This window comes from Ursus maritimus, unplaced genomic scaffold (assembly GCF_017311325.1).
Source record: "Ursus maritimus isolate PB19 unplaced genomic scaffold, ASM1731132v1 scaffold_24, whole genome shotgun sequence".
Taxonomy (NCBI): Eukaryota; Metazoa; Chordata; class Mammalia; order Carnivora; family Ursidae; genus Ursus; species Ursus maritimus.
The window spans coordinates 13046618-13064484 of NW_024424897.1; the positions used below are offsets into that span (position 1 = coordinate 13046618).

The window sequence follows — 17867 nt, forward strand, 5'->3', positions numbered from 1 at the left end:
GCTTCTCCTTTTCCAAGATATTCTTAGCACCAACTGAAGAAGAACTAAAATGAATCAGGTCAGCTGACTCCTCCTGAATCATCATGTCCAGCAGGACCTTGTATGTCTGCACCCCCCCTTCTCTTCGCCAGTCCCAGACACAGATCTCAGGGGGTTTTCATAGGATCCTTCCTCTCCGTGTACAAAGCCTGGTTTGGACGGGGATGGGGGCGTGAAGGCAGCAATGAACACTGCAGACGGTCTCGGAACATTCTGCTAGGGATTTTCTTCTTCGCCTTTCCTATTGAGCCTTCTTAAAACATGAAAGGCAAACAGCAGCCTCTTTTACAGCTCAGTTTCTATACAGGAACAGCAGAGATCACACGCTGACCCCACTTTAGGTGTGAAGCAAAGTCCGGTGACTTGTCAGTCACTTTTCAGAAAGGGGCGAGATGGAGCAAAGTCAACCATAAGACACATCTTCTATTTATCCCCACCTCATCCTCAGAAAAAACTGTCTATTTGCGTGGTCTCCCACTTTCTCTGGACACCGGGACCCTAAATTCAGAGGTAGGGGAACAAGAGGGTGACTCGGGTCCAGGAGCCTGGAGTCTGACTGCACTGTTCCCTGTGGGGCCACGGAAATCACCGGAAACAGAGCCCTAACCACGGTGGGCAGTTGAGCCACGAGCAGTGTGTGTGTGTGTTTATTCCTGGAGTGCTGCTGGTGGTCTTTTAACTGAACACTACCGTGGACTGAGGCCCTACAGCGGAAGCTTGCGTGTAAAAGGCCTGCTTGGGACAGGGACATCCCTGCTCACAGGGAGCCTTCCCAGGCCCGAGCCCGTATCGGGCAAACGTGCACACGGGCAGTGGAGGGGACAGCAGGGGACACAAGCTGGTGCCGGGGTCAGGAGCAAGCAGCCACCGGAGGAAGCGGCAGACTTTCTGCCCCAGGGCCGAAGAACATCAAGGGCAAAGAGGTCGACCAGAAAGTTCTGGCTCCCGGGAGAGTTCGGTGTCTTCCAGGTCCCCTACAACGTGTCACCTGCCCAGCAGCAGAGTTTGGCCCCTAATCCCGGCTGAAGGGGGCATCTCTGCCGCCTCTGGGATGACATTCTGTTCCCCAGGTGCCACACTGGAGTGGAGACACCACACGCCAAGGACAGTCTGGGTGGCGGGAGAGGATGTTCCCAGCAGCGCAAAGCAGAGGCCAGGTCCGGATGGCACCGTGGCCACATGCAATACGCCGGTGTCCGCACAGCCACCGGGGAGAGCTACCGGCATGTTCGAGAGCTTCTGTGATGCTTCCCTGCTTTGTCGGTGAAACAATTCCGTGATCCAGAGCTAATGAAAAAGCCCAAAGAGTAGACAGACAAAATCTAGAGCTGAGGATTCTCCAAGGGGCGGTTTGTCATTCAAAGGGAGATGGAGCCATACGTCCTCGCCGTCACCGTGGAGAAAACAGGGAAATGCGCTGATGCCCTCCCAGGGAGCATCTCCCCTCTGAGCCGAGTCGAGAGCCCCGGCTGGTGGAGCTGGTCTGCTTGGTGAAGTTGGCTCAATGCTCTGTCAGCAGGTGTCGTGAATCCATGTCCCTGAGATTCAGCAGGTTAAAGGACCATTCCCTCCTGGCTCCCACGAGATCAAGCCTTTGGTCATTGCGAGTGCCGGCCGTAAGGCCCCAGGCACCCCCAGGTATCTGCAGGGTGCTTCTAGAGATCACGTTTGTGCTCGTCAGCTCTGGAGTCTCATCCTGGCTTTATTTTTTAATTTGCTTTTGAAGCCCCAGGAAAGATGACTCCAAAATCGTGAGCTTCCTTGAGAGAGTAGAGGTTAGGCCCAGAGCTTATCGAGAGGAGCCAGCGTTCCCATAGTGTCCCTTTTTTTTTTCCTGCCTACCAAAATGACATCACGGAAGCTAGACCAGAGGGCCACAGAATATGTGAAATTCCACCACCAAAGACATATTGTGATGCACGAATCCATCAGGAGGCTCCACACAGAACTTCTACCTTGCTGCCACGGTAAGGTCAGGACCTGCGGTGCAGCCATGGCTGGATTCGGTTTGAAGTCGCTCACAAAGGAAAGCGGAGAGAGGAGAGTGGCCGGCGTCAGGTGTGTGGGACTGCGGCCGTGTCCCCTGACCGTGGCGAGTCTGGAGGCTCAGGGTACACATCCCCAGCACAGAAGGGGCAGCGCCAGGAAGAGCCTGCGGGGGGCGAGAGCCTGCCCCCGGGCGGCCCGTGGCAGGGGAGTCGGGTCCTGGCAGAGCCACGTCCCCAGAAGGCCGCCGTGTGCCATCGTGAAGGTGAAGACGATTTTCTAGAAGGTGGGGCAGTCACGTATGTACTGGTGGATGATGTAAAACAGAAGCAAAAACAGAAACAGCTGTGTTGTGCTCTCCTGGAGATGAGCGCGCGCTCTCTCTCTCATAACTCTCTCCTTCTGGATGGAAAAGGAAGCACACAGCAAGCTGGTTTCCTTTTTCTCAAAGAAAGCACAACCATGGAAGAGCCTCTGATCCACAGACCAAGTACCATCAGCTCAGTATTTGGCTGATGTTCTGAACAAGCCTGAGTCCTCAAAGAAGATTCCATGTAAGAGAGTACCTTTTTTTTCTTCTTTTAAGTTTAAAGACGACGTGACTCCTGAAAAGGTTACTGTTCAGCGGCTGAGGGAGAAACATGAGGGGCCCGGCTGCCTCCCATAACATCAGGTACCCAGGGAGGTTTCTCTGGAAAAGGAGGCTCAGCCAAGCCCACTTGACCCCGCATCGTGAGAACCCGTGGAGGGAAGGAGAGCTCATTCTCTCTGCTTTGCTTGAAAAATCAAAGGCTGAGTATCCCCTTCGAGGCACACATGAGCCCAAGACTCTGATCCAGCGTCGCTTTGAATTTTGCAGGCTTTTACCCTGATTTATTATTCATGTGCATAAAATGCCCAAAAACAGCCTTCAAGTTCCCATTCATCCTGCCCATGATAAATAGCAGTTTATACAAATATCAGAAGTGGAAAGTTAATTGATTTTTTTTTTCTTTTTTTGAATTCTGTCCGTTGGCACCAAGGAGCAGAATAAGAATAGCTAGTTCACAGGCGAGCCAAAAACCTTCACGATACTTAAGTGGTTATTGGAGAGAGAGAAAGATTAATCTATAAAGCTAACACCGTGAAATATATTCCAGACCTGATAGACGAGCAGAGCACTTTGGAAACAGGCTTGTCTGTCACGAGGAGCCTTTCTGGGGAAATTATTGTCCTTATTTTATCAAAAAGAGAGAGGGGGAAAAAATAACTTTCATCAGGACACTGTCATCCTTGAGGCAAGAGCCAGAGAACAGGAACAGTGGGTACAAGGGTAGGTGCCACGGCGGTGAGATTGCACGGTCAAGTCCATTTTCCCAGTCACCCTGAAATCCTTCGCAGGCGTATCTCGGGGAGGCTGCGGGTCTGGTTCCAGACGGCCACGACGAAGTGCTTGCCGCAGTAACGCGAGGCAGTGAATTTGGGGGTTTCCCGGTACATCTAAAAGTTATGTTTACACTATCCTGTAGTCTAGTAAGCGTATGCTAGCATTCTGTCTTTAAAAAAGCAATGCACGTAGCTTCATTTAAAAATACTTTGTTGCTGAAAAATGCTGTCACCTGAGCTTTTAGCGAGTTCTATCACCCTAACAAGTATAATAATAATGAAGATGTTTGAAGCATTGTGAGAATTACCAAAATGTGGTGTAGAGACAGGAAGTGAGCAAACGCAGTTGGAAAAAATGGTGCCGGTAGACTTGCTTGATGCCAGGTTGCCACAGACTTCCAATTTATCAGACACACAAGGTCTGGGGAGTGCAGTAAAGCAAGGTGTTCACAGTGTCGTTAGCTTGTCTAGAAAGTTTGATGCTGCTTTAATTATCAAAGTCAGTGCAGCGTGCCTTTTTAATTTTTGAAAAAATTCAATTTTGAGATAACATCTAATTTCAGTATTGCAGAAGAGTTGCAAAAATGGCCGGAAGAATTGCTACATTCGCTTCACCCAGATTCCCTAAATGTTAGCATTTTAGCCCATTTGCTTTATCATTCTTCCTCTGCATCTCCGAGTGCACCTGTGTGCAGACACACACATAGGCGGGGTTTTTGTTGTTTTTGTTTTTGTTTTTAACCATTCCAGAGTAAGTTGCAAACGTGATGCCTCTTTACACCCACCTGTTGCATGTGTCTTGGCTCTAACCAAGGACATCTCGTGGTACTGCTCTTTTTAAGAATCCCTGTGCTAAGGTAATTCCACAGAGCAGCGGCCATCCAGGTAGAAGGAGGGTGCCGGAGCACCGGTCTGAGTGCTTAGTGCCGTAGGCAGCCTTGGGCTGCATGTAATCGTCCTCTTGGGTAGCGGGTAGGTTCATTCTCTCGGCCGTTCAGTAGTGCCAGGAACTGAGATGCCACATAAAAGTGAGGGATTCTGAAGCCTCAGGGAGTTCCACCAACATATGAACACTAACCAGCCTTTGGAGACCAGAGTCTGCCACCTCACGGTGTCCTCGGCTGTGATTTAAGCATTTAAACTAGCCTATGCCAGCTTCTACTTGGTTGATGAGAGGCATAGAGTCTGCCTATTCTTTGATAACTACTCTCCCAAATGCTCATCTTTTTTTTTTTTTAACATTTTTTTAAAGATTTTATTTATTTGCAAGAGAGAGCTTGAGAGAGAGCGTGAGCAGGTGGAGAGGCAGATGGAGAGGGAGAGGCAGACTTCCCCGCTAAGCAGGAGCCCAACTCAGGGCTCGATCCCAGGATCCCTGAGCTGAAGGCAGACACTCAACCAACCAAGACCCAGGTGCCCCAATGCTCTTCTTTAAAAAAAATAAAATTATTTGAGAGAGAGTGAAAGAGAGAGAACACAAGCAGGGGTGAGAGGCAGAGGGAGAGGGAGAAGCAGGCTCTCCACTGATGAAGGAGCCTGACACGGGGCTCAATCCCAGGACCCTGGGATCATGAGCTGAGCCAAAGGCAGATGCTTCACCGACAGAGCCACCCCGGCTCCCCAAATGCTCTTCTGCTTGAAGGAGAAACGGGAAGACATGAGATATTTAAGATAATAATCAAGATAAATAAGTACCTCGGTCGCAAGCCTCAGGGAGCGTCAGTGGTGAGGGACGGTACGCGCACAGCCCGTGTGGCTTAAGGCGTGTGAACTGACAGGCTCCTGTTGTCTGAAGTAAAGGTCTCCCACACCGATGGTCGTCACAACAACTTGTTTTGGAAAAGGAGCCTTGAGTCCTCCAAAGCTGGCCATCGGTATCAAGACAGATCCAATGGAGTGCATGTTTTTATTCCTTAGAATATGGCCCAGGATAGGCCAGGACCGTTCTCGCATAGACATGTGGCTCTGACACCCACAAGAATCCACTCGTTTAATATGTGGCTTAGAGCCGAGTCTATCAACAAACCCATCAACAGAACCGGCTCGCTCTGGACCAGCATTGGCCCTTTCGGAGATGTGCTCTTGTGCTCGCTTTGGCAGCACATATACTAAAATTGGAATGATCTAGAGAAGATTTAGCGTGGCCCCGGCATGAGGATGACACACAGGTTCCTGACATTTGCTCTGAGGCAACAGATAAAGGACTGTTTAATTTGGTCTAAGAAACGAAAACCTGTCTCCAGTCTCTCACCACAGGTCGTGTTGGCAGGAGGTGAAGGAGGTCCTAATCCCTCTTTAAAAAATCATTGCTAAAACACTAGCTCTGTGTGGTGAAATAGGTAAGCATGTAAAGATGGATACAAAATGACAAGACGCTGTCTCCCCCACCCCAACTACTGGTCCTGCTGTTCACTCTCTTCTGTAAGCTTCTGGAAAGCTGTGAGCGCGTGTGATCATACACACAGCGAGGTGGTACCACGCGTTCCATTGTTCACCTTGTACCTTTCACCTGTTAATATATCCGGGAGATGTTTTCACATGAGCACATGTGGGTCTGTGGCACCCTTTACACAGGCCATTCTGATTCTCGAGTTTCCAGGACAGGCACTGACTCTTTTCCAAATACTCTCCTCTGTCCATTCTTATTCTCCAGACTTTCTGTACCAAAATGCACTGGCTGCAGTGGGCATCCAGACCTTCGGTGAGCACATTTCCAGATCCTTGAGTGACTAAATGAGCAAACTAACCCCACTTTTTAACCCTAAGCGTGTGCTCCTGCTTGTGTTGGGTCATGCACGGAAGACCGTTCCCTGAGCATGCTGATCTTATAAAGGGCTGCTGCCCGGGGCCTCTGGCCCCTCACTGGATGGTTCCATGGTGTGGACATGACCTCCCAGGAGGCTCAAAGCAGAATATTCCCATTCATTTCTGCTGCTGGTTATTTAACGAAATGAAGTCCGTGCACAACTGTGTGTCAGAAAGCCATGCACGGACGTCAGCAGGGTTCCTACTAACGCTGCACGAGGACCACCGCACAGTGGGACTTGAAATACGGGGGTCTCCTAAGATGAAACGGGTCCTGCTACATCTGGCAAAGCCAGAGACATTCTCCACCTCTATAAGTTTCCTTTCTCCTTCCTCTTGCAACACGCCTTTACTCTCGCTTGGTTCCGCGCTCTGCCTGCTCCTCTGGGTTTGGTTTGGTTTGCTTTGTAATGGCAGTGTTTTCAAGCTACTCATACTCACCCTAATTCCCATACCAGTGACCGTGGGGTTATATTCTACATGACTGAGACACCAAGGTAAAGGCCAGGATTGAGACCAACACATGTATTGTGCATTCTCGGTTGCCTCTCCCAGGTAAGACTCGTGAGAAGCCGACTTGCGCGGGGCAGGCTGTCTCTCCCCACGGCCCTTAGACAGGGTGCACAGGGTGGTGAGTGGACTGTGTGCTGCCCAGGGCCCTGGATGGGCAGCGCTGTGATCCCAAAGTCCACCTGGAGTCTGCCTCTTCCTATGCTTTGTCTCATCTTTACCATGCCTGATTTCCCTTGGGTTCACTTTATTAATTGATGAGTTTACCAAATAGGTAGGAATGTCAAAACAACAAAGGATGTATGTCCCAAATCCAGGGCTAAGGAAGTCAGGTAGATTATTAATAGTGTTCATTCATCCCTCATATATTAATCACTTGGCTTTTACATGCTGGGTGCAAGCTGTGCCTTAGGTCGTATCATGCCTGATTAGAAGGGACTGCACACACTCTTGGTCCTTTGATCCCCACAATAGCCACGGAAGGTGGATGTTCACATCCCCATTTTATCTTTACAAAGAGGTGTGGTGAGTTTCCCAAAGCCTTACCCTGGGCTTTTGACTTCTGGTGGGTCCTTCTCCTCACCGGACCTCCTATTTTCCCTAGGATGTCAAACACAGTCTCCGCTCTTAGGGAGTACGAGAGGAACTGTCTGGGCTCACACACTGGCCCAGCCGGGTGTGGGCTCCCCCCTGCTGCCCTCCTCTCCTCCGTCTTTGTCCCACACCAGTTGTGTTGTGCTTCGCATCCCCGATGGCAGAAGTCTCCGTTGGTGACAGGTGTGGGTGGCCTTTGGAGGTGAAGACAGTGCACACCCTGACAAGGGGTTTTGCTCTCAAGCAGCAAATGTTGCCTGCAGCTGCTGTGCACTGTCAGGTGGCCTCGAGCTCTGAGGTCATGGCCAACGCAGACCTGCCTGTTGTCACACGTTGCAGTGGAGGCTGCCCTTCCAGTGGCCATGGTAATAACCTTGCATCATCCCTGAGGAAGGTTGAGAGGATGTCTGTAGTCTGGCTGGCCTCATTCTTCACCCCCACTATCGCTCACTCGGTCATTCACATGTACCACCCGGTGCCCCCTGAACCCTTCAGCCTCTTCTTGCTCCCTCACACAACTAAGAGGGCGTCCGAGCCCCACTGCCCACAAGACAATGGTTATGAGTAAGGTTGGCCCACAGGCAGCAGGAAGAATCTTTTCTAAGTATAAAATATAACAGCTTGTTGAAGGCTTTATCTTTTCCCCAAAGATCCAAAGAGCACTGATTTTCATTATCCTTTTTGGTCATTGGTGGTGGTGATGATAGGATAGTCACAGTTTTCTACATAAACATCTTGAAAAATGAGTAGGTCAAGATCTTCTCTGGTTTGACTTAAAGGAGATTGTCTATATCTGGGCTAATTTCACTGAGTTGTGGAGAGCTCATTTTTTAAAGCATTAAGAGATCCTCCATGGTGGAAAAATAAGTACTATTTCTCATAGTACCAAACCTGTGATAAAAGTCCCCCCCTGCTCTTTGAGGGAGGGAAGCGGCATCTATCTGGTGGGAGCTCCCTTGGAACAAGAGGTCCTTCTGAGTCTTGGATCTCATCCGACCCTCAGATGCAGCCTCCAGTGTGTCCTGGGCTTTCCCGCCCAGAGCTTGCTGAGATCCACTCACAGAAGCCGAATGTTTTTTCTTTGCCTTCAGCCTGTCCCTTCACCTCAGTGACTAGGTTTAAGAAAATCTTTCCTTTGCTAGAAGGTGATTTCTCTCTCAAGATCAGGGAACATTCCAGAGCAAGTTAGAGTGGAACGGAAAAGGAAGAGGTTTCTGGTGGTGAGCAGTTCTGCGACCAGCAGCCCTCCTCTTGTGCAGTGTGATCACTGAGCAGGGCTTGGCCTGGCCTGGTCTCTGCGAGCCCCTGAGCTCCGGGCCGGCAGCCCACACAGCACAAGGCCCGAAGTAGCGAGGGCTTCTGTGCCATGTGTTACCACACCACAGACGTGGCAGCCCTTAGGAGTAACCCTCCCTGCGACAGCAGTGTTAGCATTTCACGTCCTTGAGCATCTGTCCCCATCCCCAGGTTTCTCGGTGCTGATGTATACGTGGTCCCCTTTTTAGATCTCAGGGACTCTTCTAGTTTTTTGTTGATTTATTTGGCAGTTAAGCCATGGCTTTTGGCACTTCCCATTAGAAGAAGATCCGTGAATGCCTTAAAGATGGTACCCAAAGGAAAGATCAGACCCGTGCCGTCTTTTCACAGAACAGATCGACAAATCTAGGGTTCGATGGTGGGAGACACGTTTTACCTTGGCTCGCCTTCCTGTTCCTTTTAGAGACTTCACCTTTTACTTTTCCCAAAAGTTCCTTCCTGTTCATCTTTGCAGGGTTAGTGAATAGCAAAGGAAATGCAAATGATCTCTTTTTAAGGGAGCACATGTCCCAGCCTCTGGGAGCACCTACAGTGCATTCGAAGTGCACTTGAAATCTTCCAGGCCCTGGGTGTTGATTATTGAGTTCCCGAAGGACGTCCTCCTCAAATACAACCACACCATCTCACATGCGGGAGGTAGGGCCTGCGTGACAAGCAGGCCCAACAGTATGGCCTCCATAGAGAGGCTGCCAGGGCCCCGTACAATCCGCTGCCTCCCTCCACACCCATGCCACACACCCACACAGCAGTCCCTGGTGTGGACTCTTCCCCTGTTAGAAGTGGGTGGTCACTCATCAAAATAAAAACACCCCCAGAAGGGGAAGCTGTCAGGTATGAAAGACCTTACTTTTGAACTCATGACGTGCCTTAGAAGCAGGGTGGAAAAACCCTAATGAAGCTAGATTCTCAAGGAAACCTTCTAGAAGATGGGAAAGATGTAAAAGAGGAAGTGGGAATACGGTCTGCGAGACTAAACTGGCCTTACAAAAATAACAGCAACCCTTGTGCTCTCACCGCATGCTGGGGTCTGTGCAAAACACTGCACCCTTAACCTTCATAGCAGCCACGGGAGGGAGCGTGGCTCTTCTGCCCCCTCTACACTCCAGGGAGTGGGGTGGACCTCCCCCCTCGGCCCCTCTTCACAGTTTACCTAAAGCTATCCTCTGTTAAAGATCCAGGGATGCCTGGTTATATAAAGTTGTGCTAACTCGGAATTGGTTCATGTCGCCCTGCAGTACCAGCAGATGGAACTGGTACCAGCAGGTGGAACCAGTACCAGCAGGTGGAAGGGTGATCGTCTGCAGCATGTAGAATATCATGACTTGTATCACCAGCGCAACCTCAACATCCCCTGTCTCAGAGTTATCTGGGGTCCTGGGGACTTCAACATGCCCCAGCCCTCCTGAGCAGCTGAGAAAGTGAAGACACCCCTTCCCCTGATTTGGGGTCGGGCTCCCAACCAGTGCTGTGCATGCTGCCCTGTTTCTCAGAGCCTCTAACAGGGCAGCTATGCCTGCAGCCCTGTGTTGGGTGCCCTGGTGGAGAAGAATATCCAAGACAGACAGGAGACTTTGCGCTCCCTGCTAAGGGCACCAGAGCAAAACCCCTCCAGCCTGAGGCCACCTGTGAGGGAGCTCCATATCGACCTGCCAGTTGACCAGATAGATCTAGATATGCTGAAGCCCAGCTGGGCCCCAGGGTGAATGTCCCAACCTTGCCACCACCCCTACCTCAATATTGGTACCCAAAGGAAGAGTAGGGACGGAGGTTTTTAGAACTTTCCAGTTGCAAGAACAACACGCCTTTTACTTTATTACAATTATGGTTGCAAAGAACCACATATGGGACAGAAATCTCAACCTCTCGGTTCAGAGGTCGCTGTCTGCATTCCCACCCAACATCCTGGCCTTTCAACACGGACCGTGACTGGTGGCCCTGTGCGTGTGGCATCATGCTCATAGCCTGCTTGCTCTATGAAGTGGAAGTGAAATAAAACAGGCCGTGTCCTTGCTGCTGCCTTACTATCAGCAGTGCCTTTCTACAGAGGGGCTCAGTTCCAAGAGTAACTGAAGGTTTACAACCGAGTGACTTTGTGTTACTGTTTACTGTGACTGGCTTTGGAATCCAGGAGGTGTGCAGATTCTCCAGAATTCTTCCTGCCTCTTCCAGTCCCAATTCCCCCGGGCCACGCTCTTCCCTGCAGAGGCCTCTCAGGGAGCTGCCCCCTGTGCTTTGCAATAATTACTGACCTTTCCTTCTTTTTCTCTCTTCTCCGCAGTGTGGCAAAGGCGCAGAAAACTTTGACAAGTTCTTCACGCGAGGGCAGCCTGTCTTGACACCACCTGATCAGCTGGTCATTGCTAACATAGACCAGTCTGATTTCGAGGGGTTCTCGTATGTCAACCCCCAGTTTGTGCACCCCATCTTACAGAGCGCAGTATGAAACTCAGCACCGAGAACCAACGCCTCCCCAGCCCCCAGTTCCCCCCCTCAACAGTGGGAAATGATCCTTAACCCTAAAATTTTAAGGCCATGGCCTTTTTTCTTGTTCCAGATTGGGGGGGCCTGAAAATTTTAGGGTTATTAGTCCAAATGTGAGTAAATGTTCAGGGTCTCTCTCTTACAACCAAGAACATTATCTTAGTGGAAGATGGTATAATGTACAGTGTCCAGTTTAATTATGTAGAAGTCGTTATCTGGCTGTAGGTTAACCCTTCCTAGATAGCAAACTCTCCCCCGTTTTTGGTACGATTTGATATATTTTCCTTGCCCCTCTGTCGATTTCCACCATTGGGATCCCCCAACCAGAGATGTTAAAATGAACCTGTCCCGGGGCCAGTGACTCACCACCTGAGACGTCTTTGGAACGAAGAACGGGGAGCCCAGAATGTGAGCCGGGCAGGCTTGGGGGTGGGGGAGGCTTTGAAATACCTGCTGCTTCTGTTCTCTGCCTCAGTGGAAACAGTCCCTAGAATTCAAGAGGCCGAGATGAATCAAGTCCCCACCAGTGAGTCCTTTGCAAGCTCACCGTTACCAGATGTTGACAGTCTTAACCCAGTCACAGTCCAGTGATTACTGGTCTTCAAAAAGAGAGCAAGGGAACCTCGGATGAACGTTGGGTAAATCTGTCAGCTCCCCTATTTGGTTGATCATTGTCTTGATACTTGCATTTCTTTTTAAGAGGCCAAATCTTCTAAGGACTTTGCTAAACGAGCATGTGAAATCATTTCAGATCGAGGATAAACCCGTGCGTATGTATGTTCATTTTAATCTCTGGGAGATTATTCTGTGATCCAGGGTGCCATCAGCAATCATGCCACTACTCACGAGTGTTGTTAGCCAACCCCCACCCTCCAAGCAATATTTTGCTACCTACTTCCTCAGAAGCTGAAGCGTACGCCCCACCCCCTTTTGTACTTATTTATTTACTAGGCTGCGGTGTCGTTTATGAGAGTACGGTGTGCAGTAACTTAACAGAGTGTTGACTATTGCGTAAGTCTCCACTGATCGATTTCCCTCCCATCTCCAGCCCTGGACATCTGCTAAGGGATGAAAACCAATAGTTGGGTCCCCATGTCCAGTTCACGTTGAATGACACACCTGAAGCGTAGAATCAGGAAAACCTGGATGCACATCCGCTCGAAGATGGTTTATTGCTAGAAGGATTTTAATATGTTTTGCAAATGCATCATGCAATGAATTTTGCATGTTTATAATAAACCTTAATAACAAGTGAATCTATATTATTGATATAATCGTATCAAGTATAAAGAGAGTATTATAATAATTTTATAAGACACAATTGTGCTATATTTGTGAAGGCTCTTGTTTCTAATCTGCTTTTATGATTAAGTTTTCGCTTAATTCCTCGCTGCGTGCTTCCTCTCCCCCCATCCCCACCCCCCCCCCACGTACCCTGCACATTGGCACTGTATTGGATATATTAATTTTTTATCGTAGATCTAATTTTAAATGAATGGCTATTTTACATGATCAATTAGGCTTATATATATATAAATATATATATAAACATTTGATTCTACCTGCAAACAAAAGTTTTTGTTTTCAGAGATTATTTCCGAGACGACACACTCTCCTCACTCCTCAGCGCCGTTTTCCACTCCTATACCACTCTTCCTCTTGGGGACCTCAGGAAGTGTTTGACTCCAATCTACTCTAGTCTGTTTGTGTAGGTGTAATGTTGTCACCGCCCCCGGGCTGGACTTTGTTTGGTTTTTCCTTTTCAGCCTTGTTACTGTTGGTGACTCTGGGTGGGAGGGACAGGAAGACGCCCTTCCTGCTGTGTGCGTGCGGACGCCCCGGAAGCACGCCATCCACCTTGCTGCCCGCGGAACGACTTGCCCGTTGCTCCAGCACCTACAGACTTCGTGAGACCACCGTCCAGTCCAGCAGCCCCCCTGGGCACAGCTGTCCCCTGGCACTACCCGCAGACTCTTTGGAAGCCGCAGATTTCTTCCCCCCCCCGTTGCTAGAACCAGCCTTTCCAGCCTTGCGAGGAGTGCCTCCGTGGTGACACCGCGCTAACGCAAGGTCCTCGGAGAAGCCAGCCTCCTACAACAGAAAGAACATCCAACAAGGAAACAGTTGTCAGGTCTTACGGGGCTGCTCTATTTCACCTTGTTCCCCGAATGTGTCTCCCATCTATGCGCTGCCTCATTTTTACCCTCTCTTTGCCTGAAATTCCTGTAACACAATGACCACGGAAGGGTCTTTGAGATTGAGAGGCCTGGTCCGTCCTGGGAACCCTTGACTGGAGAAAGAGATGGGGTAGGCAGTGGTTAGCCCAGAAAAGAGATGGGGTAGGCAGTGGTTAGCCCAGAAAAGAGCCTCTGCCGTCTTTTATGGGTTGTAGGCGTCAGAACCCAAAAAGGGTCCCAGCATACCCAGAGCTGCAGTCCTGCTGGTCTGTGCACGTTTAGGGGACCCTTCCTCACCAGGTGCACCTCATTCATTTGGGCAGAAAAAGGACCAGTTTATAGAATGAGCCTAAGAAACAAAAGAGCCAGTCACCCTGCCCCAGAATGGAGCAGCAGCAGATCGGACCCCCAGCCAAGCCCCAGGCAGGGAGGAAAGTTTCAGAAAGGAGCACATGGGGGCTTCCGGACCGTTCATTCCCAAGCCCCACACCACCTGCTTGTTTCTGAGCCAGCCACAGTCTCAGGCTTTCCCTCGCACAGCCAACACATTTCCAAATTATTCATAATTCTCCAGGAGACATACTCAGCATCTCAGCTGGCTCGTATTCTTTCAGAATGTGTGGCAGAGTCTTAAAAGAAAATCTGGCTGTAGGGCCCAGCACTCGGCCTACGGGACAGCAGGCTTGAGGACAAACTTGGGGGAGGGGAGGACAGTAAACCTCAGGGCCTGCGGAAGTGTCACCGTGATGTGCCCTGTTTGGGACGTGGCTTTGTACCGAATCTAGATAAAGGCTGATGTTTTAAAGGTCTGAGCAGCCCAAGACAGTTATTTCTGAAAGAATAAACCGTGGGAGTGACCATTACCAACTGTTAGACCAGCTTATAAAAGAAGCGATCTCTACAGTTCGGTGGCGTCACCCCGTGTCGTGGGCATTGTGTGAAAACTGCAGGGGAGGGGTCCTCTTTTGACGGCAGCTGGCAGCTGGGATGAGAACACTTGAACTCTTGAAGTTCAGCCCCCCAGCGCTGCCCGTATCGCGGGGGCCTGTGGAGCTGCGGCCCCGGCAGAATCTCGTGCAGTCTGGTTCCCCACCAGACCCCTCAGCCCGTGACTCTGAAGGGTCATTCACATGGTTTCGAGTGCTTTTTCCCCTGGACAGTGGGGGCTGCTCAGCCCCAGAACTTGGCTCTGAGGCCGCAGGCCGGTGGGCTGGCAGCCCCTCTCCGCATCTTGTCTAAAGACGCTAGATGCTTGGTGTCGATGGAAGTATCTGGAGTGTGAGGCCGGGTGTAGCCCTCAGAGGTTAATGGGAAGAACTAATTCAAAAGGGCTTCTCTTTGATCCCCATGAGCTGGGGCCAGCGAATGCAGAACCTCGGTCTGGCTTGTCTTAGGAGATGTGTCAGGCTGCCGTATTAGGCATTTTGGCAGAAAATCAGAGTGTTCAGGGCACTTTGGAAACCTGACGGGAGTTGGCCGGCTGGAAGGTGCTGAAAGACTGCGGTTGGCACAGCCTGCCGCTTGTGGAGCGCCTCTCTGAGCCGCGTCCTTGCTGGAACGGGTGTGCAGACCCAAGGGAGCCGCCCGCCGATTTTCGGAGACGGGCGAGGTCACGGAGGCGGAGGTCTGGAAGGTGTTTAAGAGAAATGCAGGGGTGGAGTGTATCCAGAAGGACGCTTAGAGGAGGAGAAAGGCAGGAGAGCGTGGAAGGAGAGGGCGTATCAGGACGGAAGCTGCCGCCGTTTCCAGTGGCTTTGCGCGCTGCTTGCCGGTGCGTTTGCTCTCCACCTCCTGGGGGTCCTGGAGAGCAAGTGTGTTGCCAGGAACACAGGCTGGTCCTCCTCAGAAAGGGTCCCCAGCAGCCGCTGGAAGCCCCCTGCCCCTGCCTGCCCGGAGGTGGCCCACAGTTCTCCGGGCAGAGCCATACCGTCCCGCGCGCCCTGGGAGCCGGGAGGTGCCCACCGTCGTCCTCTGTGGCTTCCTGCCGGGAAGGAGGGCGGCCGCGGGTGGATGGAGAAGCAGCAAAATGAACCAACACCGCCGTTCCCACCGGGTGGCGCTTAGCGGGAGAAATCTGGGTGTTTTGCTGGGATTCATTTTCTCAGGGCTGAGGAGGGAGGAAAGGTGAGAGTCTTGATATTTTTAAATGCCTCGGAAAGGCAACAGCAGCTGACAGTCACTTCCTCACTTTGGTCTTACGAAGTCGTCTGCTGCTTGTGTGTGCATATCATGCGGTTTCCTGCCTCTTCAAGCCCAGGAGGGCGGGCGTGCCTGACCCCCCCACTGAGCACACGTGTCATCATCAGGAAGGAGACGCTGACCCGGGGACCCAAAGGATGATGGTCGTTCAGAGTTACAGCAGCAGCGAGGCCGTGGCCGTTCCAGGGAGGGAAAAGGGCGCTGTGGTTCTTAGTGACCGCACGCTAATGGCACAAGTGGCGAACTATTTTTTAAAACATCTTCCTTGAGTTGCTTGGGTTACATCTTATGAAATATACCGGACTGTAAACATGTCTGTCATTTCCCATTTGGGCCGGTGAGACAAAATCTAGGGAATGTTAGGTATTTCTGCTGCAGAAGAAACTTGGGAAAGGTCACCTGAGTTATAGTGAGTGAAGGCATCTAGAAAGGGTGTCAACCACAATCTGGTTCATTTTCTAATGTCAGGGACTCTTTGGGAGGGTTAAAATCATGTATGACTAGGACCCCTGTGCCTCTGATCTGTGTGGTCAGGTGGCCATTGATACTCGTGTAGGTCAAACTCAGTCATCAAACAGCCTCACAATGACCCTACACTAAGGCCCACAAGTTCCAAAGACTTTTTTTTAAACCTTAAGGAAGAAATTAGTTAATTCCAATAGAATAACAGAATACTGGGCTATTTGTACTTTTTTATAGAGAACTTTAATAACTCAATTCTTCTTTTAAAATAAGTTTTTAAAATAAAACTACTGACAAGTTGATAAAATTCCAATCCCATGGAGCCTGTAGGAGGACTCAGCGGGGGTCAGCTAGAGCGCCCCTGACCTGCACTCCCACTGCAGGATTTTCCCATGCCACTGGTATATGGAGTCCACATCAGAATGGCTGGAAATTCAGGTGGAATGTGTTGGCAGACTGATGCCCTCCATGTTTTTGATGCACACTGGGGACAACTGTCTAAGGTCTGGAAACTTTTGGACCATAGGAAAGATGGCTTTATTGTCCCCTTCCAGATGCAGCCCTAGGATAGCATTCCCCTGGGGTCCCTGGGATCCCTTTCCTTGCTCTGTGAGGCTCTGTGACCACCTTTTGGTTTGGGGGGGCAGGGCACTTCCTCAGCTTGGTCTCCAGTCCCCACGGGTCCCCCAAGGCTCACACTCCGTGAAAATTCAGAGGTGCCCTGTAAGGATTTTGTCCACTGGGCAATTCAGATATACTTCAATATCCCCGAGAAAGAAGAGATGGCAGCAAACACTCCCAAGGGCATCTGTCTCCGAATTCTCTCTTACGTGAGTAGACAGAACCCTACTTTTCAGAAACTATCAAGTCTACTTTATAAGAACCTTTTTTTTTTCTAAAATAAGACAAAAGGTGGCTTTGCATTTTCTGATTCAATAACTGTGTCTTTGTTTCCTCTGCTTAACTTTAGGCGTATTTATTCCTGTGATTGTCCGTAGATTTTTTGTGGCTGGTCTTCCTGGGAGAAAGGGATTAAGGGGATTAGTGGACTGTTCAGAATCATCTGTGAAAGCAGTTATTCTTTTGAGTCTAAATGGTCTAAAAATTCACCTCCTATCCCTTCTGTCAGGGTCTTTCAGAATATCTTTTATAGATGGTCAGAGACATTTGAAATCGTTGCTTTTGCTGAGAGAGAGAAAGAGTGTGTGTGAGAGAGAGAGAGAGTGTGTGTGTGAAGGACAAGTCATGTTTAAATCATTCATTGGAAAACATCGTCTAAGACCCCAAATCCGTACGGAGGAGGAAGGTGAAGAGACGGAGGTCGAGGCTTGTCCTTCTGTATCATCACCTTTGGACACCAGGTAGAGGCCATTCAACTGCCCAGTAACGTTTGGTGTGACGCAGGCGGGATGGGTGTGCAAATGACTGCGCGGCTTTCCTCAGTGTGTGTAACCTCTGCTCTCTGTTTGCATGACATGCTTTGTTAGATGCATTAACTGTAGTTTGGAAGCAAGTGTGTACGAATAAATATAATGATCATTCCTCGGCGTCCTTGGTCTCATTTGCTCGGTCCCTTTGTCACATCGCAATTACCGTGTAGCAGACGTGCAGCCAGCGTTCCATCCCGGACCTTTCTCTGTCCGTGCATGCCTCTCCGTTCAACTTCATGCTGGCTTTTCTTAAAATGCTTTGTGCTTTGATTTGAACCCCAAACAGTTACTGGGATAAAGGAGCAGCAGGTCACTCCCGCGCTCACGTATCAGCCCTTTGCGGAACGCCTGCTGGGGGCCAGGAGGTAGGCACAGGGCCAGGAATGTGCTGGAGAAGGGAGCAGAATGCCTAGCGGGGGGGCTGCCTGCAGGGAGCTTCTGTTCTTCACCCCCAAATGGCAGGGGACACACAACAACTGATGAGGACGTTTCCATCCTGTTG

The 17867-nt window shown here is 50.3% G+C and overlaps 1 protein-coding gene and 1 non-coding gene across 3 annotated transcripts in view; both read left to right on the forward strand.

Annotated features, from left to right (window-relative positions):
- Positions 1-17476, forward strand: part of PRKCA (protein kinase C alpha) — a 391135-nt gene extending 373659 nt beyond the window's left edge. For both annotated transcript variants that reach the window (XM_040640368.1, XM_040640369.1), the window contains one exon: positions 10895-17476. In XM_040640368.1, the coding sequence (XP_040496302.1) occupies positions 10895-11059 (165 nt within the window). In that variant the 3' untranslated portion in view covers positions 11060-17476. The remainder of the gene's footprint in view (positions 1-10894) is intronic.
- On the forward strand, positions 5475-5582 carry LOC121105126. The gene has a single exon (XR_005837555.1). It is a non-coding gene; the product is annotated as a U6 spliceosomal RNA (small nuclear RNA).
- Positions 17477-17867: the final 391 nt, after the last annotated feature.